This window comes from Salvelinus alpinus, chromosome 14 (assembly GCF_045679555.1).
Source record: "Salvelinus alpinus chromosome 14, SLU_Salpinus.1, whole genome shotgun sequence".
NCBI lineage: Eukaryota > Metazoa > Chordata > Actinopteri > Salmoniformes > Salmonidae > Salvelinus > Salvelinus alpinus.
The window spans coordinates 40,298,617-40,323,798 of NC_092099.1; the positions used below are offsets into that span (position 1 = coordinate 40,298,617).

At 42.6% G+C, this 25,182-nt stretch overlaps 1 protein-coding gene across 1 annotated transcript in view; it reads right to left on the reverse strand.

Moving 5' to 3' along the window:
• LOC139538915 (low-density lipoprotein receptor-related protein 1B-like) overlaps nt 1–25,182 on the reverse strand; it is a 555,698-nt gene that overhangs the window by 112,697 nt on the left and 417,819 nt on the right. The window contains exons 42-49 of the mRNA XM_071341488.1: nt 22,934–23,138; nt 16,175–16,367; nt 14,098–14,223; nt 11,878–12,006; nt 11,154–11,273; nt 9,690–9,803; nt 9,303–9,452; nt 7,760–7,882 (exon numbers count right to left, since the gene is read on the reverse strand). Coding sequence (XP_071197589.1) covers nt 7,760–7,882; nt 9,303–9,452; nt 9,690–9,803; nt 11,154–11,273; nt 11,878–12,006; nt 14,098–14,223; nt 16,175–16,367; nt 22,934–23,138 — 1,160 coding nt within the window. The remainder of the gene's footprint in view (nt 1–7,759; nt 7,883–9,302; nt 9,453–9,689; nt 9,804–11,153; nt 11,274–11,877; nt 12,007–14,097; nt 14,224–16,174; nt 16,368–22,933; nt 23,139–25,182) is intronic.

Consider the following 25,182-nt stretch of genomic DNA (forward strand, 5'->3'; position numbering starts at 1 on the left):
ATCCCCTTTGTGTGTCCGTAATGCCCCCTAAAAGAATACATGCCTTTTGCGGCCAGTGGACGTTGTGCCCTTGGGCTGAATATAATAATAACAATTCCCTTCCCCCGGCTGCGTGGGCCAAAGCACCTCTCACTCACATGGCTCTCTCAGATCTCTCCCAATTCTTATTGACCAATGCGCATCACAAGATTGGGTCCTACTCACAGGCTACAAGTGAAGACAGACATATCGGGGACGCAACTTCATGAGTCCTTATTGAATTCCGAGGCGCATATTAAAGATATTGGAAGAACTGTTCACATTTACTTTCCGTCAGCCAACAAGATGAGTAGGCCTAACGGACAGCAGAAGCATTAGCCTATGTCTATCTACTATCCCCCATAGTACCATAGCTAACCTATTCTATTCTGTGCATATAAATAAATATTCTAAACACATTCTGGGACAGTTGTGGGATGCTATAGATCCCAAATGAATACAACCACAAGCATAAAACAAATGCTTAAAACCAATTATGCTGATGCAACAGTTCAGAAAGTTTAGCTTAAAATGTTGATCAACTATTAGGCTATTTTTTCACATAATAAGCACAGCAATGTGCACACGGCAGTACAGTAGACTATAAGCGCAATATTCTAAAATCAAATCAATTAGCGGGAAACACCATTCTCAAAGTTATGCTCTACTCCCGCTGTAAACCAGAATAATGTGCTTAATTTTAAGAAGTTATTTGTCTGCTTTAGCTGTGATACAAACCTTATCAAAACCTATAAATCAAATCAAATTGTATTTGTCACATGAGCCGAATACAACAGTGAAATGCTAACTTACAAGCCCTTAACCAACAATGCAGTTTTAAGAAAAATACCTAAAAAACAATAAATAAAGTCACAAATAATTAATGAGCAGCAGTAAAATAACAATACCGAGGCTATATACAGGGGATACCGGTACAGAGTCAATGTGCGGGGGCACCGGTTAGTCGAGGTAATTGAGGTAATATATACATGTGGGTAGAGTTATTAAAGTGACTTATGCATATATAATAACAGAGAGTAGCAGCAACGTAAAAGAGGGGGGGCAATGCAAGTAGTCTGGGTAGTCATTCGATTAGATGTTCAGGAGTCTTATGGCTTGAGGGTAGAAGCTGTTTAGAAGCCTCTTGGACCTAGACTTGGTGCACCAGTACCGCTTGCCGTGCGGTAGCAGAGAGAACAGTCTATGACTAGGGTCGCTGGAGTCTTTGACAATTTTTTAGGGCCTTCCTCTGACACCACCTGGTATAGAGGTCCTGGATGGCAGGGAGCTTAGCCCCGGTGATGTACTGGGCCGTACAAACTACCCTCTGTAGTGCCTTGCGGTCGGAGGCCGAGCAGTTGCCATATCAGGCAGTGATGCAACCAGTTAGGATGCTCTCGATGGTGCAGCTGCAGAACCTTTTGAGGCTCTGAGGACCCATGCCAAATCTTTTCAGTCTCCTGGGGGGTAATAGGTTTTGTTGTGCCCTCTTCACGACTGTCTTGGTGTACTTGGACCATGATAGTTTGTTGGTGATGTGGACACTCTCAACCTGCTGCACTACAGCCCCATCAATGAGAATGGGGGCGTGCTCGGTCCTCTTTTTCCTGTAGTCCAGAATCATCTCCTTAGTCTTGATCACATTGAGCTAGAGGTTGCTGTCCTGACACCACATGGCCAGGTCTCTGACCTCCTCCCTATATGCTGTCTCGTTGTTGTTGGTCATCAAGCTGTTGTGTCAATGGCAAACTTAATGATGGTGTTAGAGACATGCCTGGGCGTGCAGTCATGAGTGAACAGGGAGTACAGGAGGGGACTGAGCACACACCCCTGAGGGGCCCCCGTGTTAAGGATCAGCGTGGCGGATGTGTTGTTACCTACCCTTACCACCTGGGTGCAGCCCGTCAGTAAGTTCAGGATCCAGTTGCAGAGGGAGGTGTTTAGTCCTAGGGTACTTAGCTTAGTGATGAGCTTTGAGTGCACTATGGTGTTGAACGCTGAGCTGTAGTCAACTAATAGCATTCTCACATAGATGTTCCTTTTTTCCAGGTGTGAAAGGGCACTGTGGAGTGCAATAGAGATTGCATCATTTGTGGATCTGTTGGGGCGGTATGCAAATCGGAGTGGGTCTAGGGTTTTTGGGATAATGGTGTTGATGTGAGCCATGACCAACCTTTCAAAACACTTCATGGCTACAGATGTGAGTGCTACCGGTCGGTGAGTGCTAGGGCTAGGCTACATGAGGTTTGCGACTAATGATTTGAAAAAGTTGCCAAAAAAAGGCATGCGGGTTTCTTGCCTGACTGCACACAAGCTGGGCATCATTCACAAGTGATAGGCCAATATTGTCACCCATCAGACTATTTTTTATTTACTCTCGTCTTTACATATACTAAATAATATATTTGGGAAATTAGTTTTGATTTAGAGTGGACCATTATCACGCACCGGTCTCAAATCAGGGACAGGGGAAAAAATACATGTCATCTGTGCACTTAAATAGCGAATGGAGGACTCTATTCCCGTGATTCATGTGCATGCCAGCCAGGTAGGCTATACTCCTATTATAAACAGAAGAAATGTGCTTAATATTGGAAACTTGAGAAATAAATATACACTGCTCAAAAAAATAAAGGGAACACTTAAACAACACAATGTAACTCCAAGTCAATCACACTTCTGTGAAATCAAACTGTCCACTTAGGAAGCAACACTGATTGACAATAAATGTCACATGCTGTTGTGCAAATGAAATAGACAACAGGTGGAAATTATAGGCAATTAGCAAGACACCCCCAATAAAGGAGTGGTTCTGCAGGTGATGACCACAGACCACTTCTCAGTTCTTATGCTTCCTGGCTGATGTTTTGGTCACTTTTGAATGCTGGCGGTGCTTTCACTCTAGTGGTAGCATGAGACGGAGTCTACAACCCACACAAGTGGCTCAGGTAGTGCAGCTCATCCAGGATGGCACATCAATGTGAGCTGTGGCAAGAAGGTTTGCTGTGTCTGTCAGCGTAGTGTCCAGAGCATGGAGGCGCTACCAGGAGACAAGCCAGTACATCAGGAGACATGGAGGAGGCCGTAGGAGGGCAACAACCCAGCAACAGGACCGCTACCTCCGCCTTTGTGCAAGGAGGAGCACTGCCAGAGCCCTGCAAAATGACCTCCAGCAGGCCACAAATGTGCACTTGTCTGCTCAAACGGTCAGAAACAGACTCCATGAGGGTGGTATGAGGGCCCGACGTCCACAGGTGGGGGTTATGCTTACAGCCCAACACCGTGCAGGACGTTTGGCATTTGCCAGAGAACACCAAGAGTGGCAAATTCGCCACTGGCGCCCTGTGCTCTTCACAGATGAAAGCAGGTTCACACTGAGCACATGTGACAGACGTGACAGAGTCTGGAGACGCCGTGGAGAATGTTCTGCTGCATGCAACATCCTCCAGCATGACCGGTTTGGCGGTGGGTCAGTCATGGTGTGGGGTGGCATTTCTTTGGGGGCTACCTCCATGTGCTCGCCAGAGGTAGCCTGACTGCCATTAGGTACTGAGATGAGATCCTCAGACCCCTTGTGAGACCATATGCTGTGCGGTTGGCCCTGGGTTCCTCCTAATGCAAGACAATGCTAGACCTCATGTGGCTGGAGTGTGTCAGCAGTTCCTGCAAGAGGAAGGCATTGATGCTATGGACTGGCCCGCCCGTTCCCCAGACCTGAATCCAATTGAGCACATCTGGGACATCATGTCTCGCTCCATCCACCAATGCCACGTTGCACCACAGACTGTCCAGGAGTTGGCGGATGCTTTAGTCCAGGTCTGGGAGGAGATCCCTCAGGAGACCATCGGCCACCTCATCAGGAGCATGCCCAGGCATTGTAGGGAGGTCATACAGGCACGTGGAGGCCACACACACTACTGAGCCTCATTTTGACTTGTTTTAAGGACATTACATCAAAGTTGGATCAGCCTGTAGTGTGGTTTTCCACTTTAATTTTGAGTGTGACTCCAAATCCAGACCTCCATGGGTTGATAAATTTGATTTCCATTGATCATTTTTGTGTGATTTTGTTGTCAGCACATTCAACTATGTAAAGAAAAAAGTATTTAATAAGAATATTTCATTCATTCAGATCTAGGATGTGTTATTTTAGTGTTCCCTTTATTTTTTTGAGCAGTGTATTAGGCCTAACCTACAGAAAACTGATGGGATCCTCCTCTTTTTAATAGAGCTCATTAAAATTCAGTTTTCTCATGCAATTGCATAGCTTATAGAAATGTTGTGCAACATGAGCTCATGGGCTCTCATTAAGTGTTTGATTCGATTTTCAATTACATTTGCATTTATGTCAGAGTAAATCGAGGGACAAGAGAATGCTGAGTATCAGGCAGTTAGCAAGCTTGGTAGGCTACTCCTGACCATCAGCAGCATCAGAGCTTGGAGAAGCCTAATTACCACGTGGAATTTGACTGCCATCATGACTTGTGACCTCCGGTGTGTCAGTAATATGGTCACCGTAACAGCCCTACGCACAGACAGGAACACATATGTACCTTCGTATCTGGATTCATTTAAATTTAAAGAACCACCCTCCCTTGGGGGCCTAGATCCAATGCCTCTGTCTCTTTCAGATGTCTCGACAAAGGCTCATTCTGGAGATGCGAATATTTCATATCTTAGGCTTCAGTGGTATTTCACTGTACAGGGAAAGATCATCAGACATTTTACAATGACAGACAAGTATTTAATCTAATCAGTTGTGAGATTTTGGATTTCCAGTGATATAATGACATTTACTTCTAACCTTTTTCCTTTACTTTCAGTTTATCAATTGCTCTGGCTTTCTATATGGTAATCAACTCAGTGAAATGGGAATATTTTCCATTTGTCCTGAGAATGCCAGTTCTAAACATCTAACAAACTGAATGATATTTAGACAGCAGCATCATTCTGCTTAGTTTTGAAAGGAGCTACGGTACATTTGCAATTTAAAATATCATTATTTTAAATTCAAATAAATTCAAACAATAATGAAGCACTTACCTAAATGAATGGGAATGTGTTTTTCAGTCATTTGATGATACACAGAATCATGTTGTGTTAGATGAAATTGAGTCACCCAGTTAACATGATTACCAAACCTCATTCTGCTCTTAATTTAGACAATCTACTGTGATTTATTTCACTTCAATAAACATGATCTTACTCTTCAGGACAGTTAATAACATATGCCAGTGTTATTTGTGTGGGCCATTCTGTCTAAATTAATTAATTCCTCAGTAGTTCAGGGCATTTATTAATCTGAAGCCTAGCTGTGATGCAGGTCAGGATAAGTATTACCACCTCAGTGGCACTCAAACTCTCTTGGAAGATCCTTCTTCATCACTTTGACAGAAAAAATAATGAAACATAAACGGTATACATAAATAAGTCATCTGCTTGATTGAAAATTCTATTTACCAGACCATGACTCAATTTTGGTTTAGCTATCTAGGTGGAAAGTCTTTGTAATGGTAAGTAACACCTACATTAGAAAGGATCAAAGAGGTAGGCTAGAAGTGTTCTTGTCTTCCCTGGTGAGAGGGTTCCATGTGCAAGGTTCCGTGTCAAAGTTCAGTGTGGGAGAACATTCCATGTGATCCGTTCAGATGTCAGCCACTTCTCAGTGAACCCACATGTTTCCATCTCTGGTAACAATTCACAATGACTAATGGATAATTAATTAACTGTTACACACAAGGGGAGAATATGCTAATTCAAAGCCAGAGAAAAAGCACCCCTGTGTCCTTTTTAAGTGGCTTTATTTGAATATCAGGGCTGGAGGTATACGCTCTATACACATAAGTAGGCTAGCAGACAACTTGGCAAGCAATTAAATACACAATGAGGATGAACAATACAATATCCAGTAGAGACAATTAACTCCAATCATTAGTGATTTGTCACTGCTAACACTGGATTTGTGTCTTCCTGTGGTTGTCTAGAAATAATTCAGACAAGCCAGGGCCGGTCCTTGCCGTTCTGCCGCCATAGGTGAGACCAAAGAATGCTGCCCCCGCAAAACTAGAATAGTCCCAGAAAGAATAATGACGTTGAAAAGACGTCTAAAAATAAGTAAGTTGAAAGGTGGTGAAAAGGTATTTTCCGTATGTTTAAAATACACATTTCCAGAATGTTGAAAAGGCGTCCAGACAGTTCTGAATGATATTGAAAATACTTATTTTCCGGATGATGAAAGTCAATTTTTTACAGATGTTTGCAGATGTTGAAATCATGCTCATTTTTGGTTCTGAATGAAAGTTGAAAATAAGTAATTTATAGGTGTTGTTTGGGCCAAATCAAGGCTGATCCAGACCGGACAAAATCTGAACCAAACATATAGACGTCTATGATTGGTTCAGATTTGGTCTGGACCAAAACCAATGTCTGTGGATGTTGAAATCAAGGCTGAACTGCACCAAAAAAATATGTTTACTGCTTACTGAGGTGTAGCAAAGTGTTGCCTGAATTTAAATTTTATGAATGCCCATCTATGTGGTAAGCCTAACGTTTGTAAAACACCAAAAAATGACGTCAGAGCAGGACAAAAACAATTACGTCCAAAAGACGTCGGCTCGTGCTTACTGGGATGTAGCCTACCATGTCAGCCTCCAATGACATTTTATGAATGCCCACTAATGTAGTAGGCCCACCGTGTGTAAAACAGGCCATTGCATTGGCTTTATTAGTCCTGATTCTTGTGACTAATTAATTTGGCTATTTAAGCTCTGAATATCAGCTACCCAGGAGTTATTGCGAGCCAATTTGCAATGTGTTTACACAGCGGGTAATGCAGAAGTATTTTCTTTTTCACTATGATTAGCTTGTCAAAAATTGACAGATACAAACTTGAAACCACTGAAACTCCTGGACAAAAGTTGTGATTGTCCATTTAATACTGTCCATTTTACTTCGACCTGTTCTGTTTTTAGGAAATGTTGCTTGTTAACATGACAGCGCATTTTTTATTCGATTGAGCGCCATTTATGTTAGGCTATTTGATCGTAAAAATTGTCTGTCTCATTACATTGTCATACATGTTATCTCCAACCTGTAGATTACAGAAAAGACCACACACTCTTTCTACCATATCCTATATCTGCTACATGATTTATGTTAGATTTATTTATTTTTGACAGAATGTTGGTGGAGCGCTGCAGAGCTGCATCTCTCCAACAGCACCCTGGAGGCGCACTTGGAATGGACAAGCAAAATATTTTGCGCCCCTACCTTTAACAAAGTGGGCACTGCTTATCAAAAGGTGGCATCAGCACTAACCTAAAACGCCCACATGCCACTGGTTGAGAGAAATTGTCATAGTTTTTGGGCAGAATTATGTGAGGTTTTATGTGTTGCTGTTGGAGGTGCGTCTTGGTCAGTTTAGCTCAGAAAATTCTGCCTTCGTCAATCTGCCACCATAGGCAGCCGCTTAATCCTGCCTAATGAGCAGGCCGGCCGTGAGACAAGCCAACTAATAAATGGTATTCTGTAATGCAATGAAATGTGTCTACCCACATGGTCCAATAAACATAGCAAAGCCTTACTGCGCTGAACCTCATCGGCGTAGTAATCACAGTCTTTCTGTCCATATAAATACACTGGATTTTTGGCTTCCTATAGATGTCTTTTAGTCATTCAGACAAGCCATCTTATAAATATTATCTTTGTAATGTAATGGGCTATCAACATAGGAAAGCCTTACCACACTGAAACTCATCTGCCCCATCCTCACAGTCCTTCTGTCCATCACACAGCCACACACTGGAGATGCAGTTACCGCTGGGGCAGGCGAAGTGGCCCTCTTCACACTTCTGCCCATGGGAAACTAGGGCCGACAACAATGGAAGGGAAGAGTCATCTGAGAGGTGATTCAGTGGTGTTAGCAGTTGATGTAACTCTTCAATAACACAGACCCCAAAGCAAATCGGGGAGAAAAATAGGTTTATTCAAAGAGGACAAATCATAGATGTTATGCTGAGAGGTAGACAAATCAAATCAAATTTTATTGGTCACATACACATGGTTAGCAGATGTTAATGCGAGTGTAGCAAAATGCTTGTGCTTCTAGTTCCGACCATGCAAGTAATATCTAATAAGTAATCTAACAATTTAATCTAAGATGTTCATTCTCCCCTGTCCTCAGTGATTCTCTCCACAGAACAAAGAGACAGGATGTAGTTTTATACCCCCAACCCTAGCCTGTGGTTGACCAATTAGAATTCCTGGCAATAAGATTGGGCCAATGGCCAGATAACACGTATCGCATTTCAAGGCGCAATGTATAGACAATTTGGACCAATGAGAACTTGCCATGTAGATTTCCATTGATCATTAATTCCCTGTTACAGAAAAAACACTATTTCCATTGATCGTTAATTCTGGTCCTCTTGACCTTTAGACCTCTGTTGTGTATTATTCTTCGAAATATTCATACAGTGGTGATTCAGGTCATTATCTTTTCCCTAAACTTGAACTCTGGCACCCCTAATCAAATGAAATCAAATTTTACACACAATAGGTGTAGACCTTACCATGAAATGCTTACTTACGATGCAGTTCAAGAAATAGAGTTAAGAAAATATTTACTAAATAAACTGAAGTAAAAAATGTAATAAATAGTAAAACAATATAATAACGAGGCTATAAACAGGGGGTACAGGTACCGAGTCGATGTGCGGGGGGTACAGGTTAGTCGAGGTAATTTGTACATATACTGTAGGTAGGGGTAAAATGACTATGCATAGATAATAAACAGTGAGTTGCAGCAGTGTAAAAACAAAGCTCCCCCCTTCGATGTAAATAGTCCTGGTGGTAATTTTATTAATTGTTCATATAGCTTGGGGGTAGAAGCTGTTAAGGTGCCTTTTGGACCTAGACATGGCACTCTGGTCAGATGCCGATCAGGATGCTCTCAACCGATCAGGATGCTCTCAATGGTGCAGCTGTAAAACTTTTTGAGGATCTGGGGACCCATGTCAATCTTTTCAGTCTCCTGAGGGGGAAAAGGTGTTGCCGTGCCCTCTTCAAGACTTTCGTGGCGTGTTTGGACCATGATAGTTTGTTGGTAATGTGGACACCAAGGAACTTGAAACTCTTGACCCGCTCCACTAATCATTTCAGAAAATGGTATATCTATGTTTTTTGATTTTATGCAAGTCTTCTCTAATTGAAGCTGACTTCCTCAATCTGTCTTCCTTAGGCAGAGAGAGGAGAGAAGGGAGGAGAAGACAAGACAAGAGACTCACCCTGGCAGTTGGTCTCATCTGCATAATCGCCACAGTCGTTGGCTCCATCACAGATCCAGGAGGGGTGGATACAAAGGGAGGTGGAATTACAGCTGATGAAGCCTTTCTCTTTCACTCCCAGTTTGTAGAATTCAGAGCAGTCTGTGTTGTCTACACAAAAACATTAGCTAACCTTAGCTAGCTAAACACAAGCTACTGTAAATCCACTAACAGTAGGTAACACTAAGGTATACAAAGGTAACATTAACCAGGTTTCCATCCACAGTTTTTATGTAAGTAAAGTCATACAGTATAAAAAAAAATGAGGTCACCATGAGGTCACCATGTTAGCATAGTGCACTTTTTTGGATCATGACACATACCATACCTTAAAAAGGCTTAACTTACTGCAGTTCTTTTCATCTGAGGCATCAGCACAGTCAATGACCTGGTTACACCAGGCTGAGCCGGGGATACAGCTCCCATCCTGGCATGAGGATTCAAACGATGCACACGTGACATCTGAGAGGGGAGAGAGAAATTAACGCTTCGAAAAAACCCGATGCTAGGAACAACTCATCAGAAAGAGAGGGACCAGTTAATAGTGTAATCCAGGTAGATGGCTCAGTAGTGTTTAGCATCAGGTCTAGGGAGGATATCTAGGATAGGGAGGATGTCAGGTGTTTGTGTACGTGCGCATTATGTGCGTGCAGGCATGAGAAGCAAACAAGCAAAGGTATACGAGTCATCAAGTCCACTCCCGAGTGGCGCAGCGGTCTAAGGCACTGCATCTCAGTGCTAGAGGTGTCACTACAGACACCCTGGGTCAAATCCAGGCTGTATCACAACTGGACATATTTGGGAGTCCCATAGGGCGGTGAACAATTGACTGAGCGCCGTCTGGGTTTGGCCAGTGTAGGCCGTCATTGTAAATAATAATTTGTTCTTAACTGACTTGCTGGGTTAAATAAAGGTAAGAAAAACAAAAAACATCAGGACTTATTAATGATCATTTAGTTTATGCGAATGCCATTTATGGTCTGCACTACTAATAAACAAATGCAAATTAGATACTGAAAACCTACAGGGACATTATATTTGATCGATCTAGTAAAAAGGGGTTTTCTCGCTCGATTTACCATCTACGGAAACTATGGTATTTTCATTTAAATGCATATAATTAAATGTTTTAATGGTTATAGAAACAGGGGTGTTGTTGATAATTTGCCATTAAAAAAACAAACCGACTGCATGCTTTGAGAGTCATTACAGCTAGATGTGCCTGAAATCTCAGTCCTTGGGAGCTTCATCCATCTTTAGAGAATCCTACTGCTGCCTCATGGCCTCTCTTAATTGTCTCGTTTCAGGTTTAAAGCACATTAAGTTCCTGTTAAAGAGTGCTGGGTTTGTTTTCCTCTGGGCCAACTGCATGCAGCTGAATAACAGCCACAGAAGCTAAATTGAAAATAATAGCAAATAATGACACTTGATTAGAATAGGAATGACAAAGATTGGAGATTCGGGCCGGGGCAATCTTTGCATGATTTTCTGAAAAATTTGTGCCCAATATCCTGCCCTTCAGTGGCCCTTGGTCTTTGAGGAGCTACAGTATGTGATGCTGGGGTTCATTAAAGAGAGAGAGCCTCAGCCCAGTGTGAAGCCTGCTATATGCTGCACACACACACACACACACACACACACACACACACACACACACACACACACACACACACACACACACACACACACACACACACACACACACACACACACACACACACACACACACACACACACACACACACACACACACACAGAGAGACCTGGTCAGGATTGACTGGGAGATTAAGCGGTCGATCTATCCATACTCACTGTTACAGAAGGCCTCGTCTGAGTTGTCCCCACAGTCATCCACCCCATCGCAGAAATGACTGTTGGCCACACAGCGTTGGTTGTCACACGCCCTGAAGCCTCTCCTACAGTCCCTGTTATCTGGTGAAATTACAAAAGAAAATGTGTTCACTTCCAATAGGAAATGGTAATGGTAGTAATCTTCTTCTTGTGACATCCTCTAGATAACAACTGTGCAGTCCCACACTGAATGTTCTCTAGCCAATTCTTCAATGGATGTCATCAGGGTTGGGATCAATTCCATTTCAATTCCACTCAGAAAGTACACCAAATTCCAATTCCTCATTGAAAAGCATTGAAGTTAGTTGGAATTGGAATTTCAGTGTACTTCCTGAAGTGATTGAAATTTGTATGGAATAGACACCAACCCTGGTTGTCGAAGAAGTGGATATCGATTAAGGCAGCACCCTGCACCTCTCTGATTCAGAGGGGTTGGGTTAAATACAGAAGACATATTTCAGTTGAAGGCATTCAGTTGTACAACTGACTAGGTATCCCCCTTTCCCTTTCATATGTGCTGTAGCCAACCCCGCTATCGTTGTCATGCCACATGGTTGGCTACAGCACATCCATTATAGGAATGGGCTTGTGCTTGCTTGCATGTAGTAGTAGATCATTCATTATATTTTTGTTGACTGGGAGAGATTTGAAGTACCAAAATGCTGATATGAGATCAATTGCTTACCACAATATTGCATTTTCTCATCTGATTTGTCTTTGCAGTGCGCTATTCCATCACATGTGAACTGATAGTTGATGCACTCGCCGTTTCCGCATTCAAACTCCTTGTGGATGTTGCAGGAGGAATTCTCTGCTGCAAAAGAAGATGACTAAGCTAGTTAAATGATCCTCTGCTCTCATCCTTCTAGACCTATCGGCTGCCTTTGATACTGTGAACCATCAGATCCTCCTCTCCACCCTCTCCGAGCTGGGCATCTCCGGCGCGGCCCACGCTTGGATTGCGTCCTACCTGACAGGTCGCTCCTACCAGGTGGCGTGGCGAGAATCTGTCTCCACACCACGTGCTCTCACCACTGGTGTCCCCCAGGGCTCTGTTCTAGGCCCATATCCTCACATGGTCTCTCCTATCATTGCTATGCAGACGACACACAATTAATCTTCTCCTTTCCCCCCTCTGATAACCAGGTGGTGAATCGCATCTCTGCATGTCTGGCAGACATATCAGTGTGGATGACGGATCACCACCTCAAGCTGAACCTCGGCAAGACGGAGCTGCTCTTCCTCCCGGGGAAGGACTGCCCGTTCCATGATCTCGCCATCACGGTTGACAACTCCATTGTGTCCTCCTCCCAGAGTGCTAAGAACCTTGGCGTGATCCTGGACAACACCCTGTCGTTCTCAACTAACATCAAGGCGGTGACCCGTTCCTGTAGGTTCATGCTCTACAACATTCGCAGAGTACGACCCTGCCTCACGCAGGAAGCGGCGCAGGTCCTAATCCAGGCACTTGTCATCTCCCGTCTGGATTACTGCAACTCGCTGTTGGCTGGGCTCCCTGCCTGTGCCATTAAACCCCTACAACTCATCCAGAACGCCGCAGCCCGTCTGGTGTTCAACTTTCCCAAGTTCTCTCACGTCACCCCGCTCCTCCGCTCTCTCCACTGGCTTCCAGTTGAAGCTCGCATCCGCTACAAGACCATGGTGCTTGCCTACGGAGCTGTGAGGGGAACGGCACCTCCGTACCTTCAGGCTCTGATCAGGCCCTACACCCAAACAAGGGCACTGCGTTCATCCACCTCTGGCCTGCTCGCCTCCCTACCTCTGAGGAAGTACAGTTCCCGCTCAGCCCAGTCAAAACTGTTCGCTGCTCTGGCACCCCAATGGTGGAACAAACTCCCTCACGACGCCAGGTCAGCGGAGTCAATCACCACCTTCCGGAGACACCTGAAACCCCACCTCTTTAAGGAATACCTAGGATAGGATAAAGTAATCCTTCTAACCCCCCCCCCCCTTAAAAGAGTTAGATGCACTATTGTAAAGTGGTTGTTCCACTGGATATCATAAGGTGAATGCACCAATTTGTAAGTCGCTCTGGATAAGAGCGTCTGCTAAATGACTTAAATGTAATGTAAATGTTAAACAAGTTAAGTCAAATGTTTGTGCATTTTCTCACCACAATGGCTTTAGCTGTGGTCTTAAAGTTAGCAGAAGCCGCACCAGGCTTTGCTATAACTGTACCAGTATGACCTTTATGTTAAAAGTACAAACACTGCATATTCCCCTCTGAATCAAAGTTAATTGGGTGCTAATGTATTACAACTACCTAAAACAGTCTGTCCTTGCCAGTGAATAAAAGTGTATAGATAATTACTGGAGAGGAAAAAGTTGAAAATCTGTGAGAAAATGTTTGTGAGAATTGTAAGTTTATTGAATGTATGGTTGGTTAAAAAGCTAAATTTCGGGACTCCAAGTTGCACAGCGGTCTAAGGCACTGCATCGCAGTGCTAGTGGTTTCACTACAGATCTGGGTTTGATCCTGGGATTTGTCGCAGCCGGCCGCGACGGGGAGGCCCATGTGGCGGCGCACAATTGGCACAGTGTCATCCGGGTTGGTGGAGAGTTTGGCCGGCTGGGATGTCCTTGTCTCATCGCACTCTTGCGACTCCTTGTGGCGGCCGGGCGCACGCACGCTGACTTTGGTCGCCAGTGGTACGGTGTTTCCTCCGACACATTGGTGCGGCTGACTTCCGGGTTAAGCGAGCAGTGTGTCAAGAAGCGGTGCGGCTTGGCTGGGTCATGTTTCGGAGGACGCATGGCTCTTGACCTTTGCCACTCCCAAGTCCATACGGTAGTTGCAGCGATGGTACAATACTTTAACTACCAGATGGATATCACAAAATTGGGGAGAAAAAGGGGTTAAAAAATAAATAATCTCATAACTTACAAATGCATCTGTTGTCATCTAATAACAAACGTGCTCCCCGACAACTACAGTTGACTCTTCCATCTGGGGTCAACAGACATAAGTCACCACAGCCACTGTTATTGAGTCTGCATGGGGACAGCTCACCTACAGAACACACGGCCAATCAGAGATATTATAGACACAACAGGAGACCAACAACAGATGCTTTATAGACATAACATGAGGCAAAAAGACAGAGACAAAGTGAGGTTGCAATTATTACAGTATTTTGCAATGTCAAAGACATTCAGAATTTTTATTATCAACTGTTTTTAAGAACATTTAACGCTGAAGAACGACCAATAAACTCAACTGAATGTCACCAGTTTATTAATGGCTAAACCTCAATTAACAGAGTTTATTCCAAGGCCAACGGTCCCAACCCACAGCTCCCACCTCCCACCAGCCCAGCATAAAGAACGCATCAGCTCAGTCAGTGTAACAGGAACAAGCAGGTATGGTCTCATCCTCCCTGATAAAGAAAGAGCAAAGCATGCAGAGGGAGGGGAAACAATAAAGCACAGGCATCACCAGTGCTCACCGGAGAGACACGTGACAAATGAACCATAGCTTTCCTTTCCTTCCCTCCCCTCCAAACCTCTGTCTCTCATTCACGCATCAGTGTCTGTGTGTGGGGGATGTGTATGTGAGGGATGTGTCGGTGTGTGTGTATGTGCGCATGTGTGTGAGGATGGATGGATGAGTCAGCAGGCCTCTGGAAGAACTCCTAGAGCCCCCAGGTTCAGGTTGGCCTCATCTGATTACAGAGGAACGGGAGGATCAGGAAGGACAGACAGGAAGACTGATGAAAATGTGGAAACATTGACTTCACATTTAACTATCTGGAGGAGGAAAACTGGGGTGAGATGAACAGCGGTCCTGTGTGACTCAGCTTTACATGTAATAGCGTGACGGTAGCAATCTAGGTTCTATGCCCGCAGGGATCACATACATACTAAAATGGATGCATTACCTGTACTGTAATTAGCTTTGGATAAAATGTTTTATTAATTTAAACATTGCAGGTTGTTACTTATCAATTGGCAAGACGGAGAGGTCAAAAAGTTATGTCTGCGATCATTTGTGATGATGAAATAAATTAGAAGGAAAAGTCCCTCAACATCTTCACAGAGAGAGTCAAGCCGTTGGGAAGCTCTTAAGTACTTTTCCCAATGTCCTAGTACTTACAGTACATATGCACTCTTCAGAGCCCTCCTATCGAACTCGGGGATTATTTTTATTAATTACGTTGCCAGCTTTAGTTTCTCCCCAGCTAAATAAAACCATCTTAATATATCATTCCCACCATTTTCTTCACATCAAGAGAAGGAGCCCTGGATTGTAGATACACTGCTGTGAGTCCTACTGGAAAACCAATAAGTAAAGAGAACCCCAAACCCCAAAATAAATTAAACAGACAAATGTAGGCAAATGCACAGATCTGCAACAGACAGATGAAAAAAAATACTATTACACTAATAGATCTATTCTTCTCTTACACATTCCATATTGGAGAGAAATAATGTGTGTGTATAAGTGCATTGCACAGACATACAGTACATGGGCTCCCAAACATTCACAAACAATCTATCCCTGTCTTTTTGAGATAAGATTCCAGGGAGTTGGTGTCGTAAGTCTAGATTCCAGGGAGTTGGTGTCGTAAGTCTAGATTCCAGGGAGTTGGTGTCGTAAGTCTAGATTCCAGGGAGTTGGTGTCGTAAGTCTAGATTCCAGGGAGTTGGTGTCGTAAGTCTAGATTCCAGGGAGTTGGTGTCATAAGTCTAGATTCCAGGGAGTTGGTGTCGTAAGTCTAGATTCCAGGGAGTTGGTGTCATAAGTCTAGATACTCTTGACACCTGAAACCCCACCTCTTTAAGGAATACCTAGGATAGGATAAAGTAATCCTTCTAACCCCCCCCCCCCCTTAAAAGAGTTAGATGCACTATTGTAAAGTGGTTGTTCCACTGGATATCATAAGGTGAATGCACCAATTTGTAAGTCGCTCTGGATAAGAGCGTCTGCTAAATGACTTAAATGTAAATGTAAATGTACTCACAGCTGTTGGAGTCATTTGTCACAGCGATGATTCCCATGGGCTGGTGGGGGATATCTGCTCGCAGAACCTTGGTCTCTCCACCTGTGTACTTGTTGGATCGTAGCACGGCCCTGCGAGCCCAGTCCGACCAGAAGATGAAGTCCCCATAAATAGCCAGGCCAAAAAACGTTCCTGGCCCTGACTTCACGATGACCTGTGATTTACAAAGCAGTACATCAGTGAAAGCATTCATAACTTGTCTAATATGTCTAGAGTGCCAATACCGCTAAGTCCTCTACCTCCTTGTACTCTAGTAAAACATATATGATTGTCAAAGACTTCATGTCAATTACATCTAAACATCACATTAGTAAATATTGATGAAAACAAAAAAATAAAAAAACAGACTTTGAATACATAGCACGAAGAAATAAATTGATCACTGCATCATCAACTCCTGTACACACAAACACATACAACCTCTCCTAGGTTACTGCTAAACCCAGATGTTGTTGCTATGTAAATGTAGGACAGTGTCACAGAGAGGGAGGCAGGAATACATCAGACAGATGGCTCCTTTGGGAGTCTCTCTCTATGCTGGGGCCACCAGGCAGGTCTTCCTGCAGTTCTGTAGTCTCAGCAATTAGTGGGACATGCATGTAACCATCATCACATTAGCCCTGCTGCCATACAGGGATTAATAGGACAGGTGTTGATTCAAGGAGCACAGCTTGTTACAGGAAAAACAACTGGCCAGCAGGAGAGAAAGAGCAAGAGAAAGGGCAACCAGTGGAGCACAAACAACATTGTAAATACCACCAATATTTATCTCTTTATTTATCGTCCCCTACTATTCCTACTACAACTATTTACATTGCTAAAACACTGTACATAGCGGATAATATAACACTTGAAATGTCTTTATCTTTTTGAGGGTAATATTTCATGTTATATTCTAATATTTTTTTTTAAATGTTTTGTGTCTTCTCACTTTTGTTGATTGTTTATTTCACTTGCTCTGGCAATGTAAACATGCTTCCCATGCCAATAAAACCCCTATGAATTGAGAGAGAGAGAGAGACGACAAGGAAGCCAGAGGGATTTTGACGGAAATTTGATTAGGGAGAATACACAAGGACTAATTACCACTGTGTTCAAAATCTCTCATAGTCTACTTATATGAAATTTCTTGCCACGTGTGCTCCCTTTCCAGCCTCTAGGTCACCAGGCTGCTCGTTATGGCGCACAACTGTCACCATCGTTACGCGCACCTGCGGAGACTCACCTGGACTCCATCACCTCCCTGATTACCTTCCCTATATATGTCACTCCCTTTCGTTTCTTCCCCAGGCGTTATTGTTTCTGTTCCAGTGTCATGTCTGTGCGTTGTTCGTGTTTTGTATTATGTTACGTTTATTTATTAAAACACTCACTCCCTGAACTTGCTTCCCGACTCTCAGCGCACACGTTACAGTTCTGAGTAAATTAAACCAAACTTTATGAGTTGTAGAAAACAAAAGGAAGGGAAGCGCTGCTGGGATATAATAGTAGAACTTTATAGGTAGATGTTCTTTGGCAAAGGGGTTAAATGGTCAGCAAGAAAACTAAAAGGACCAAGGCATTATTCATATGATTAAAATGCATTTATTGTTATGGCATGTTCAATAGAACAAACTATTTAAAACTCGGACTTATTTTAACATGGCCTTCGTCAGGGAGTACTTTGAGAACTTTAAAAGTATTGTTTGACTTGCTTAGGTACAGTTGTACATTTACTAGGGTGGGGGTGCTAGTCCAAAACTTTTCTTTATGCTTTGGGGAGGGTTATGTGATTTGTTATTGGGCACAGGGGATGGTCGTGTATTTCCCCCTGGTTTAGATTCCATATTTTGCAGGTTTTACTATATAATTTCTTCCATATAGCCACATTTCCTCATCTGCTTGCTTGTGTCTCCCCTATCGAGGTGTGTTGGTACTTCCCTTATGCACTATGCTTTTCTGCGGCTTACTATACAGTCAACATTATCCTGCCCTCTGTTCATAGTGACAATAGTGGTAGGTGGATTGTTTGCCCAGGTCTGCAGTAGGTTACTAGCAAACATATCACACATAAAATCATTCAAATCTGCACCAATTTTCAATATAAATCCACAAGAACATAGAGGAATAGCTGACAGGCAGCAGAGGCCAGGTGCTTCTTTGCAAGAACACATGAAAGAACAGTCAAGACATGAGACACGCAGCTCAAAAAGCTCTCCTATTGATCTTGTTTAGGCCATGAAAGTTGAATTTACTGTATAACCTATTCCCCTCTTCACATTTCTCAAAATAGTACAAAATATATAGTGATTCATTTAATTCATATGAATCGATTATTTTTTAACAATTCTTTGAATGAATGACGTGCTTCGCCATTGTAGTAATTGCGGTTTGGTTAAATCGTGGTAAATTGAATCATGGGAATCATAAGAATCATCTGTGAATCGCAAACAGTAAAAGGAAACAATTTAGCTGTAGCCTTCATTTTGAATTGTGTCGCTGCAAAACAAATTTTGTAGATACTTTAGGTTTATTTGGACATTCAATTTATGAGACATTGCAACTCAATAGATGCTAGTAGTCAGCCTGAAGTAAACACTTCTAAAAGCAAGATATACTGTATGTTGGCTCTTTAAAATCCACAATGCCTGCTGAAACAGTCATTTTCAAAGTTTTTCCCCCAAACCCTTCCCAATTAAATGTTGAATGCAAGGTAGGCCTACCTGGCAGAATGATATCATGATGATTTATATCAATTCGGTTGCACATTTGATTTACATACTCTGCCATCACATGTGCAGTACAGAAATCTGACAGAAACATCACTAGCTTAACACAAATGTACTGTAACTAAAACTTGTCTGGGACATATTTTCAATAACGCCTTCTAACACCTGACACCAATATAGTGGATTGAGGGGTACCCTGACTGGGACTCAAACCCTGGTCCCTGTGACTGTCACTCCAAAACCATTATACAGAACAGCTTCTACCCCCAAGCCATGAGACTGCTGAACAGTTAATCAAATGGCAACCCGGACTATTTACATTGACTCCCTTATTTATTTATTTATCTTAATCGTTTTGCACGGACTCCTTTGCACTGGCTCTATGTACACTCGATAGACTCTACCCACACATACTACACTGACACTCCAACACACACAAAACACATACACACACACACATATATATTGACGCCACACACACTCACACATTGACACGCTTTCACACTTCACATACACTGCTGCTACTCTGTTTATTATACAGCTTATCCTGATTGCCTAGTCACTTTTACCCTTACCCACAAATACAGTTTGATTTGATTTTGGCGACTCCGGGATGCTGGCCTTCGAGGCAGAGTTCCTCTGTCCAGTGTCTGTGTTCTTTTGACCATCTTAATCTTTTCCTTTTATTGGCCAGTCTGAGATATGGATTTTTCTTTGCAACTCTGCCTAGAAGGCCAGCATCCCGGAGTCGCCTCTTCACTGTTGACATTGAGAATGTTGTTTTGTGGGTACTATTTAATGAAGCTGCCAGTTGAGGACCTGTGAGGCGTCTGTTTCTCAAACTAGACACTCTAATGTACTTGTCCTCTTGCTCAGTTGTGCACCGGGGTCTCCCACTCCTCTTTCTATTCTGGTTAGAGCCAGTTTGCTCTGTTCTGTCAAGGAGTAGTACACAGCGTTGTACAAGATCTTCAGTTTCTTGGCAATTTCTCTCATGGAAAAGCCTTCATTTATCAGAACAAGAATAGACTGACAAGTTTCAGAAGAAAGTTTCTGGCCAAGAATGTTTCTGGACATTTTTAGCCTGTAATCAAACCCACAAATGCTGATGCTCCAGATACTCAACTAGTCTAAAGTACTCCAGTTTTATTGCTTCTTTAAATCAGGACAACAGCTGTGCTAACATAATTTCAAAAGGGTTTTCTAATGATCAATTAGCCTTTTAAAATTATAAACTTGAATTAGCTAACACAACGCGTCATTGGAACACAGGAGTGATAGTTGTGATAATGGGCCTCTGTACGCCTATGTAGATATTCCATAAAAAATCTGCCGTGTCCAGCTACAATAGTCATTTACAACATTAACAATGTCTACACTGTATTTCTGAACTATTTTATTTTAATGGACAATTTTTTGTAGCTTTTTTCAAAAACAAGGAAATTTGTAGGTGACCCCAAACTTTTGAACGGTAGTGTATGTCATTTAACTTTTAAAATGTGTGACCTTTCATGTGTGACATAAACAAAACCAGTGCATAAACTTCAAAAGTCTCCTGTAGGCTACCTGCACATGCTCCTCCACTCCAGCATCCAAACTGTTCACAGGCTATTCGAGAATGGAAAGAGACATCTGTTATAAAACACCCAAAAGGTTTAATGACATTCGGAGATTGTCCAGCCAAGCCTTTGATACTGAGTACGGAGGAATGTATTTTCTATTGGTCGAGACTGACATACTCTATTTGATTGTGGTGTTGAAAATGCAAACCACAATGAAGCTCGAAGTCGGTAATCGGTATGCAGTTATGCTTATTGGTTGTGTGTGGTGCATTGGTACAGAAACCTGTTGGTGGAAAATTGTTGCATATATTTTATATAATTTTATAATAATAATAAATAAAAAGCATCAAAATGTTGAAAATCTGATTTCCCCCTAGCTAATCATTGCCTGTAGCCGGCTCTGATCGTAGTGTAATAAGACAGGCAGTGAGATTGAGCTCGTCCGTGGTGGTCGGCAAACCCTTTACCTTCTGGCCCGTAGCCCTGCCACATAACCATGCTGAAGTGGTCAAGTCCACATGCACGTTTATGAATGCAGGGTTGCCACAGTTATTTTTATTTATGGTGGTAATCATCCTTTTTTTGTACATTTTATGAGGGTGGATGGGGTGATTTCTTTGTTTATAGTACCAGGTGGAGGGTCATGTGATTTTTTTTTTTTTTATGACACCTCGAGTTGGATCAGCCCTAAGTATAAGCATAAGTATGTCAATGTATATAAGACTTCACAAGTAATTGTCATACAATGTAATTGTAGTGTGAAGATCATATCATGCCACACTCTAATTTTGGGATTTGGGATCGCATAAATCTTGAAGATCATATTCAGTGATCATATAACATAATAACCACCCTTAAGAACCAGTTCTCAATTAGTATTCAGTCTGTTCACACTTAAAAGGTCATATTTTCACTGCCTTAATGTGTTGACATCTTATCCCCATCACATACTCCAGCGGGCGCTCTGGACTTTTGGCAGCATGGTTAATGACACGACGGCTCCACTTAAAATGGCACACTGGAGTGAGGAAGGCAAGTGGGCCTTTTTAGCTCTTTGTTGTACTCTGTGTTCATCTCATGTCTGTCAGAGCAGAGGGAGGGGGAGAGGGGGTGTCACACAGTCACAGTGTTAGGCTGTCAGGCAGCAATGACACTTCCAGATCCCTGAGCTGCAGGAGCCATGGAGTCCCTCTGTGGACCTTCTGCCATACAGTACCACTCTGCACCACCCCGCCCACATACCGCCCTGCACGGCCCCCACATCATCACACATAATGTCAGGAAGTCCCACTCTAGCCAACTCTCGCTCGGTCTCTCTCTCCCAACCCCCTCTCTCTCTCCCTCTGTCTCCCCACCTCTCTCCACCCGGGGTGTCTCACCGCTGCTTTGTTGATAACCCGTTAGCTCTGTTTAATTTTCACATTCTAATAGGGAGAGTGATTGGCTCGCCCCCACAGGGCTTTTCTGTGTGAGCCTTCATTAGCATGAGAGAGACCGCAGGCGGGGCACGCGGGAACCCAAACGGTGTGACTTTTGAGCCGCACGACCCTGCTTTGGCAAACGTATGGGTAACTAATTGAGATGGGCCAAAGTCCTCGGTCACAGAGGTCGTGTCAAGCACAAATTGAAATCCGTCGGCAAAGAGGAGAGCCACATTCTATTGTAATCCCTTACATGCCGGGGATACAGAAGGATACAGTACATATTCAGAATTTTCACCACTATGAATATATATTATGCAAGCAACCTCTCACAGATAAAATGAGACTGGTCCTTTCCTTTACAATTTGAAGGGAAATTACTTCTATAACTAAGTAAACCATTGACTCTGTCTTTTGAGATATAATATATGAAAAGAATGCTGAGAGGTATTACAGAAGCCATCCCTTGTATGACGGCTGAAACACCATCAGGCTCAATAGGAATGGAAGATAATGTAGCGGGTAGAAAATGTGTCCCATTTCAGCTTAAGGGGGCATAACACTGACATTTCAGCAGAGAACCATTGCCTTTGTGTCTACCATGTTTCAAATATAATTTCTCTCCTCCATAGAAAGCTATGGAGAGTGACAACGTCAGAACACATGTTGGTTCAACAAGAAGTAATTGCCTTTTTGAACTACCTATACTTTTGGTCCTTAGTGAAGAAAGTGAGATTGAATGAATATGCTCAAATTCTGTGGTCTTGTGTGCTGCCCAAGTCAAACGAACTGCAGAGTGTCTTGCATCATTAGAATGTGTTAATGACATCAACTAGGTATGACATTAGTTGAGCCCTTAGGTTTTAACGACAGATTAAACCTAGTCCTGGACTAAAAAGCATGCTTAATGGATAATCTCCATTGAAAATTATTTGTAATCCGGCCCAAAGTCTAACACAGTAACATAGTGTAACTGTGGTTGCATTTAGAGTGGCATACATAGAGAATCCTCATGTCAGTCATACTCACATATCTGTGTAAGCCATCGTAATCACACCTCTCTATCTTCCCTAGACTTCCATCAGAGAAGTAGAGCTTCTCAGCTTTGTGGTCGATGGTGAGTCCGTTAGGAGTGAGAATGTCAGTGCTGACGATCACTTTCATGTTGTTTCCTGCCAGGGTGGACCTCATAATACTGGGACGCTGCTCATTCCAGTTAGTCCAGAACATCAGGCTGAAATAAACATTTAAAAACCTACTATTAACTAGATGGAGATTTGAGAAACAGTTTTAAAGGAGTCCGTTGACTGGAAACAGGAGAGACAGATAATAACAGTTATGTTTACAAGTTTTTTTATCTCAAGTCTTAAAAGCAATTTCCACCTTCACTGCAAACAGATAACCCAGATGCAATCTCTCTCTATATGCACATTTCCCCTCAGACATCTTTATACCCCCCTCAGTGAAGAGGACAAAACAAATATATGCTCTTTGAAATTGAATTAGGGGAGTGTATGATGGCTTTAATAGGACTGCAATTGAAACTTGTCAAGCTCCTTGGCTTTCTTCGTAGGGGAAAATAAACACTAATAGCTGTGAGAATTATTCATAGGCAGCTGTTTTAAATTGCCTATGGCTCTATCTGGTCGTGATCCCATAGCTCACGATGGCTTGCATGACCTGTCATCTGCTCCTCATGTTGTCTCTGTCGGCTTTGTTAGTGTCGCCTTGCAGGAGCTACTGCAGCTCCCATCTCTAATAAGGTTGGTGCTGCATTTAATAAAAAACAGTTTAGCATCAATGAATGCTGAATGGAATTGGTATTCATATTTCTTTGAGGGGACTACTAAGAATACGGAAAATTATAATTGTGTGGGATTGTAAATAAAGGGAAGATCCCAATCTATCTGCTTAGGAAGTAGGTTCTGCAAAATTAAAGGAATATGTGAATTGTATTACAGTGTACAGCAGCTACATATTCACTTCTTAGAAGAGAAAGTAGAGGGATTATATCCTCATCAAACTGCCAGGTATTGTATTGTATTGATCAAAGATGAACAATGTATACTTTTGAAGTTGAGCAAAATAGAGATAGGCCTATATGTGGTTATGGTGGACCCTCCCTATAGTAGACAATGTTTACAGCATTGAAAGTCTTGAATTCATAGGGGCTAGTTAGAATACTATGTCAGAGAGTGCTAATTTATCATATTAGGTTACATTTAAATTAGCAGCATTCTGTAGTGAAAATGCCAAATTGCATACTGCATGCATACCCACTCAGGTCAAATTCATTTGTGAACTCTGGGTCAGTGTTCTGTGAAAACCTCCTTGGCATGCATAATTACTATAGTTTGAGACATACTTTTATATCTTAAAGGATATAACAGGAACATTAGTTTGTTATTGGGAAAGCACTACAGGCATTATTTCTTCAAATGTGAGTGTGTCAAACCAATTAAATGTCTCGCCTTCACTACACCGTAGGGATCCAATCTTCCCTACAGAGCTGGATGCATATCTCTCATATAACATTCTACTGATTGCTCTAACAAAATTAAACCCACTGAGATCCGTTCAAGAGGTGACATTCGTTGGACAGAATTGTCTTTAGACAGCAAGACAATTCACTTTGTCCAAGGAGGCATGTCTTGTGTTTTAATGCTACCAAACTGTATACAGTGGGGAGAACAAGTATTTGATACACTGCCGATTTTGCAGGTTTTCCTACTTACAAAGCATGTAGAGGTCTGTCATTTTTATCATAGGTACACTTCAACTGTGAGAGACGGAATCTAAAACAAAAATCCAGAAAATCACATTGTATGATTTTTAAGTAATTAATTTGCATTTTATTGCATGACATAAGTATTTGATCACCTACCAACCAGTAAGAATTCCGGCTCTCACAGACCTGTTAGTTTTTCTTTAAGAAGCCCTCCTGTTCTCCACTCATTACCTGTATTAACTGCACCTGTTTGAACTCGTTACCTGTATAAAAGACACCTGTCCACACACTCAATCAAACAGACTCCAACCTCTCCACAATGGCCAAGACCAGAGAGCTGTGTAAGGACATCAGGGATAAATTGTAGACCTGTACAAGGCTGGGATGGGCTACAGGACAATAGCCAAGCAGCTTGGTGAGAAGGCAACAACTGTTGGCACAATTATTAGAAAATGGAAGAAGTTCAAGATGACGGTCAATCACCCTCGGTCTGGGGCTCCATGCAAGATCTCACCTCGTGGGGCATCAATGATCATGAGGAATGTGAGGG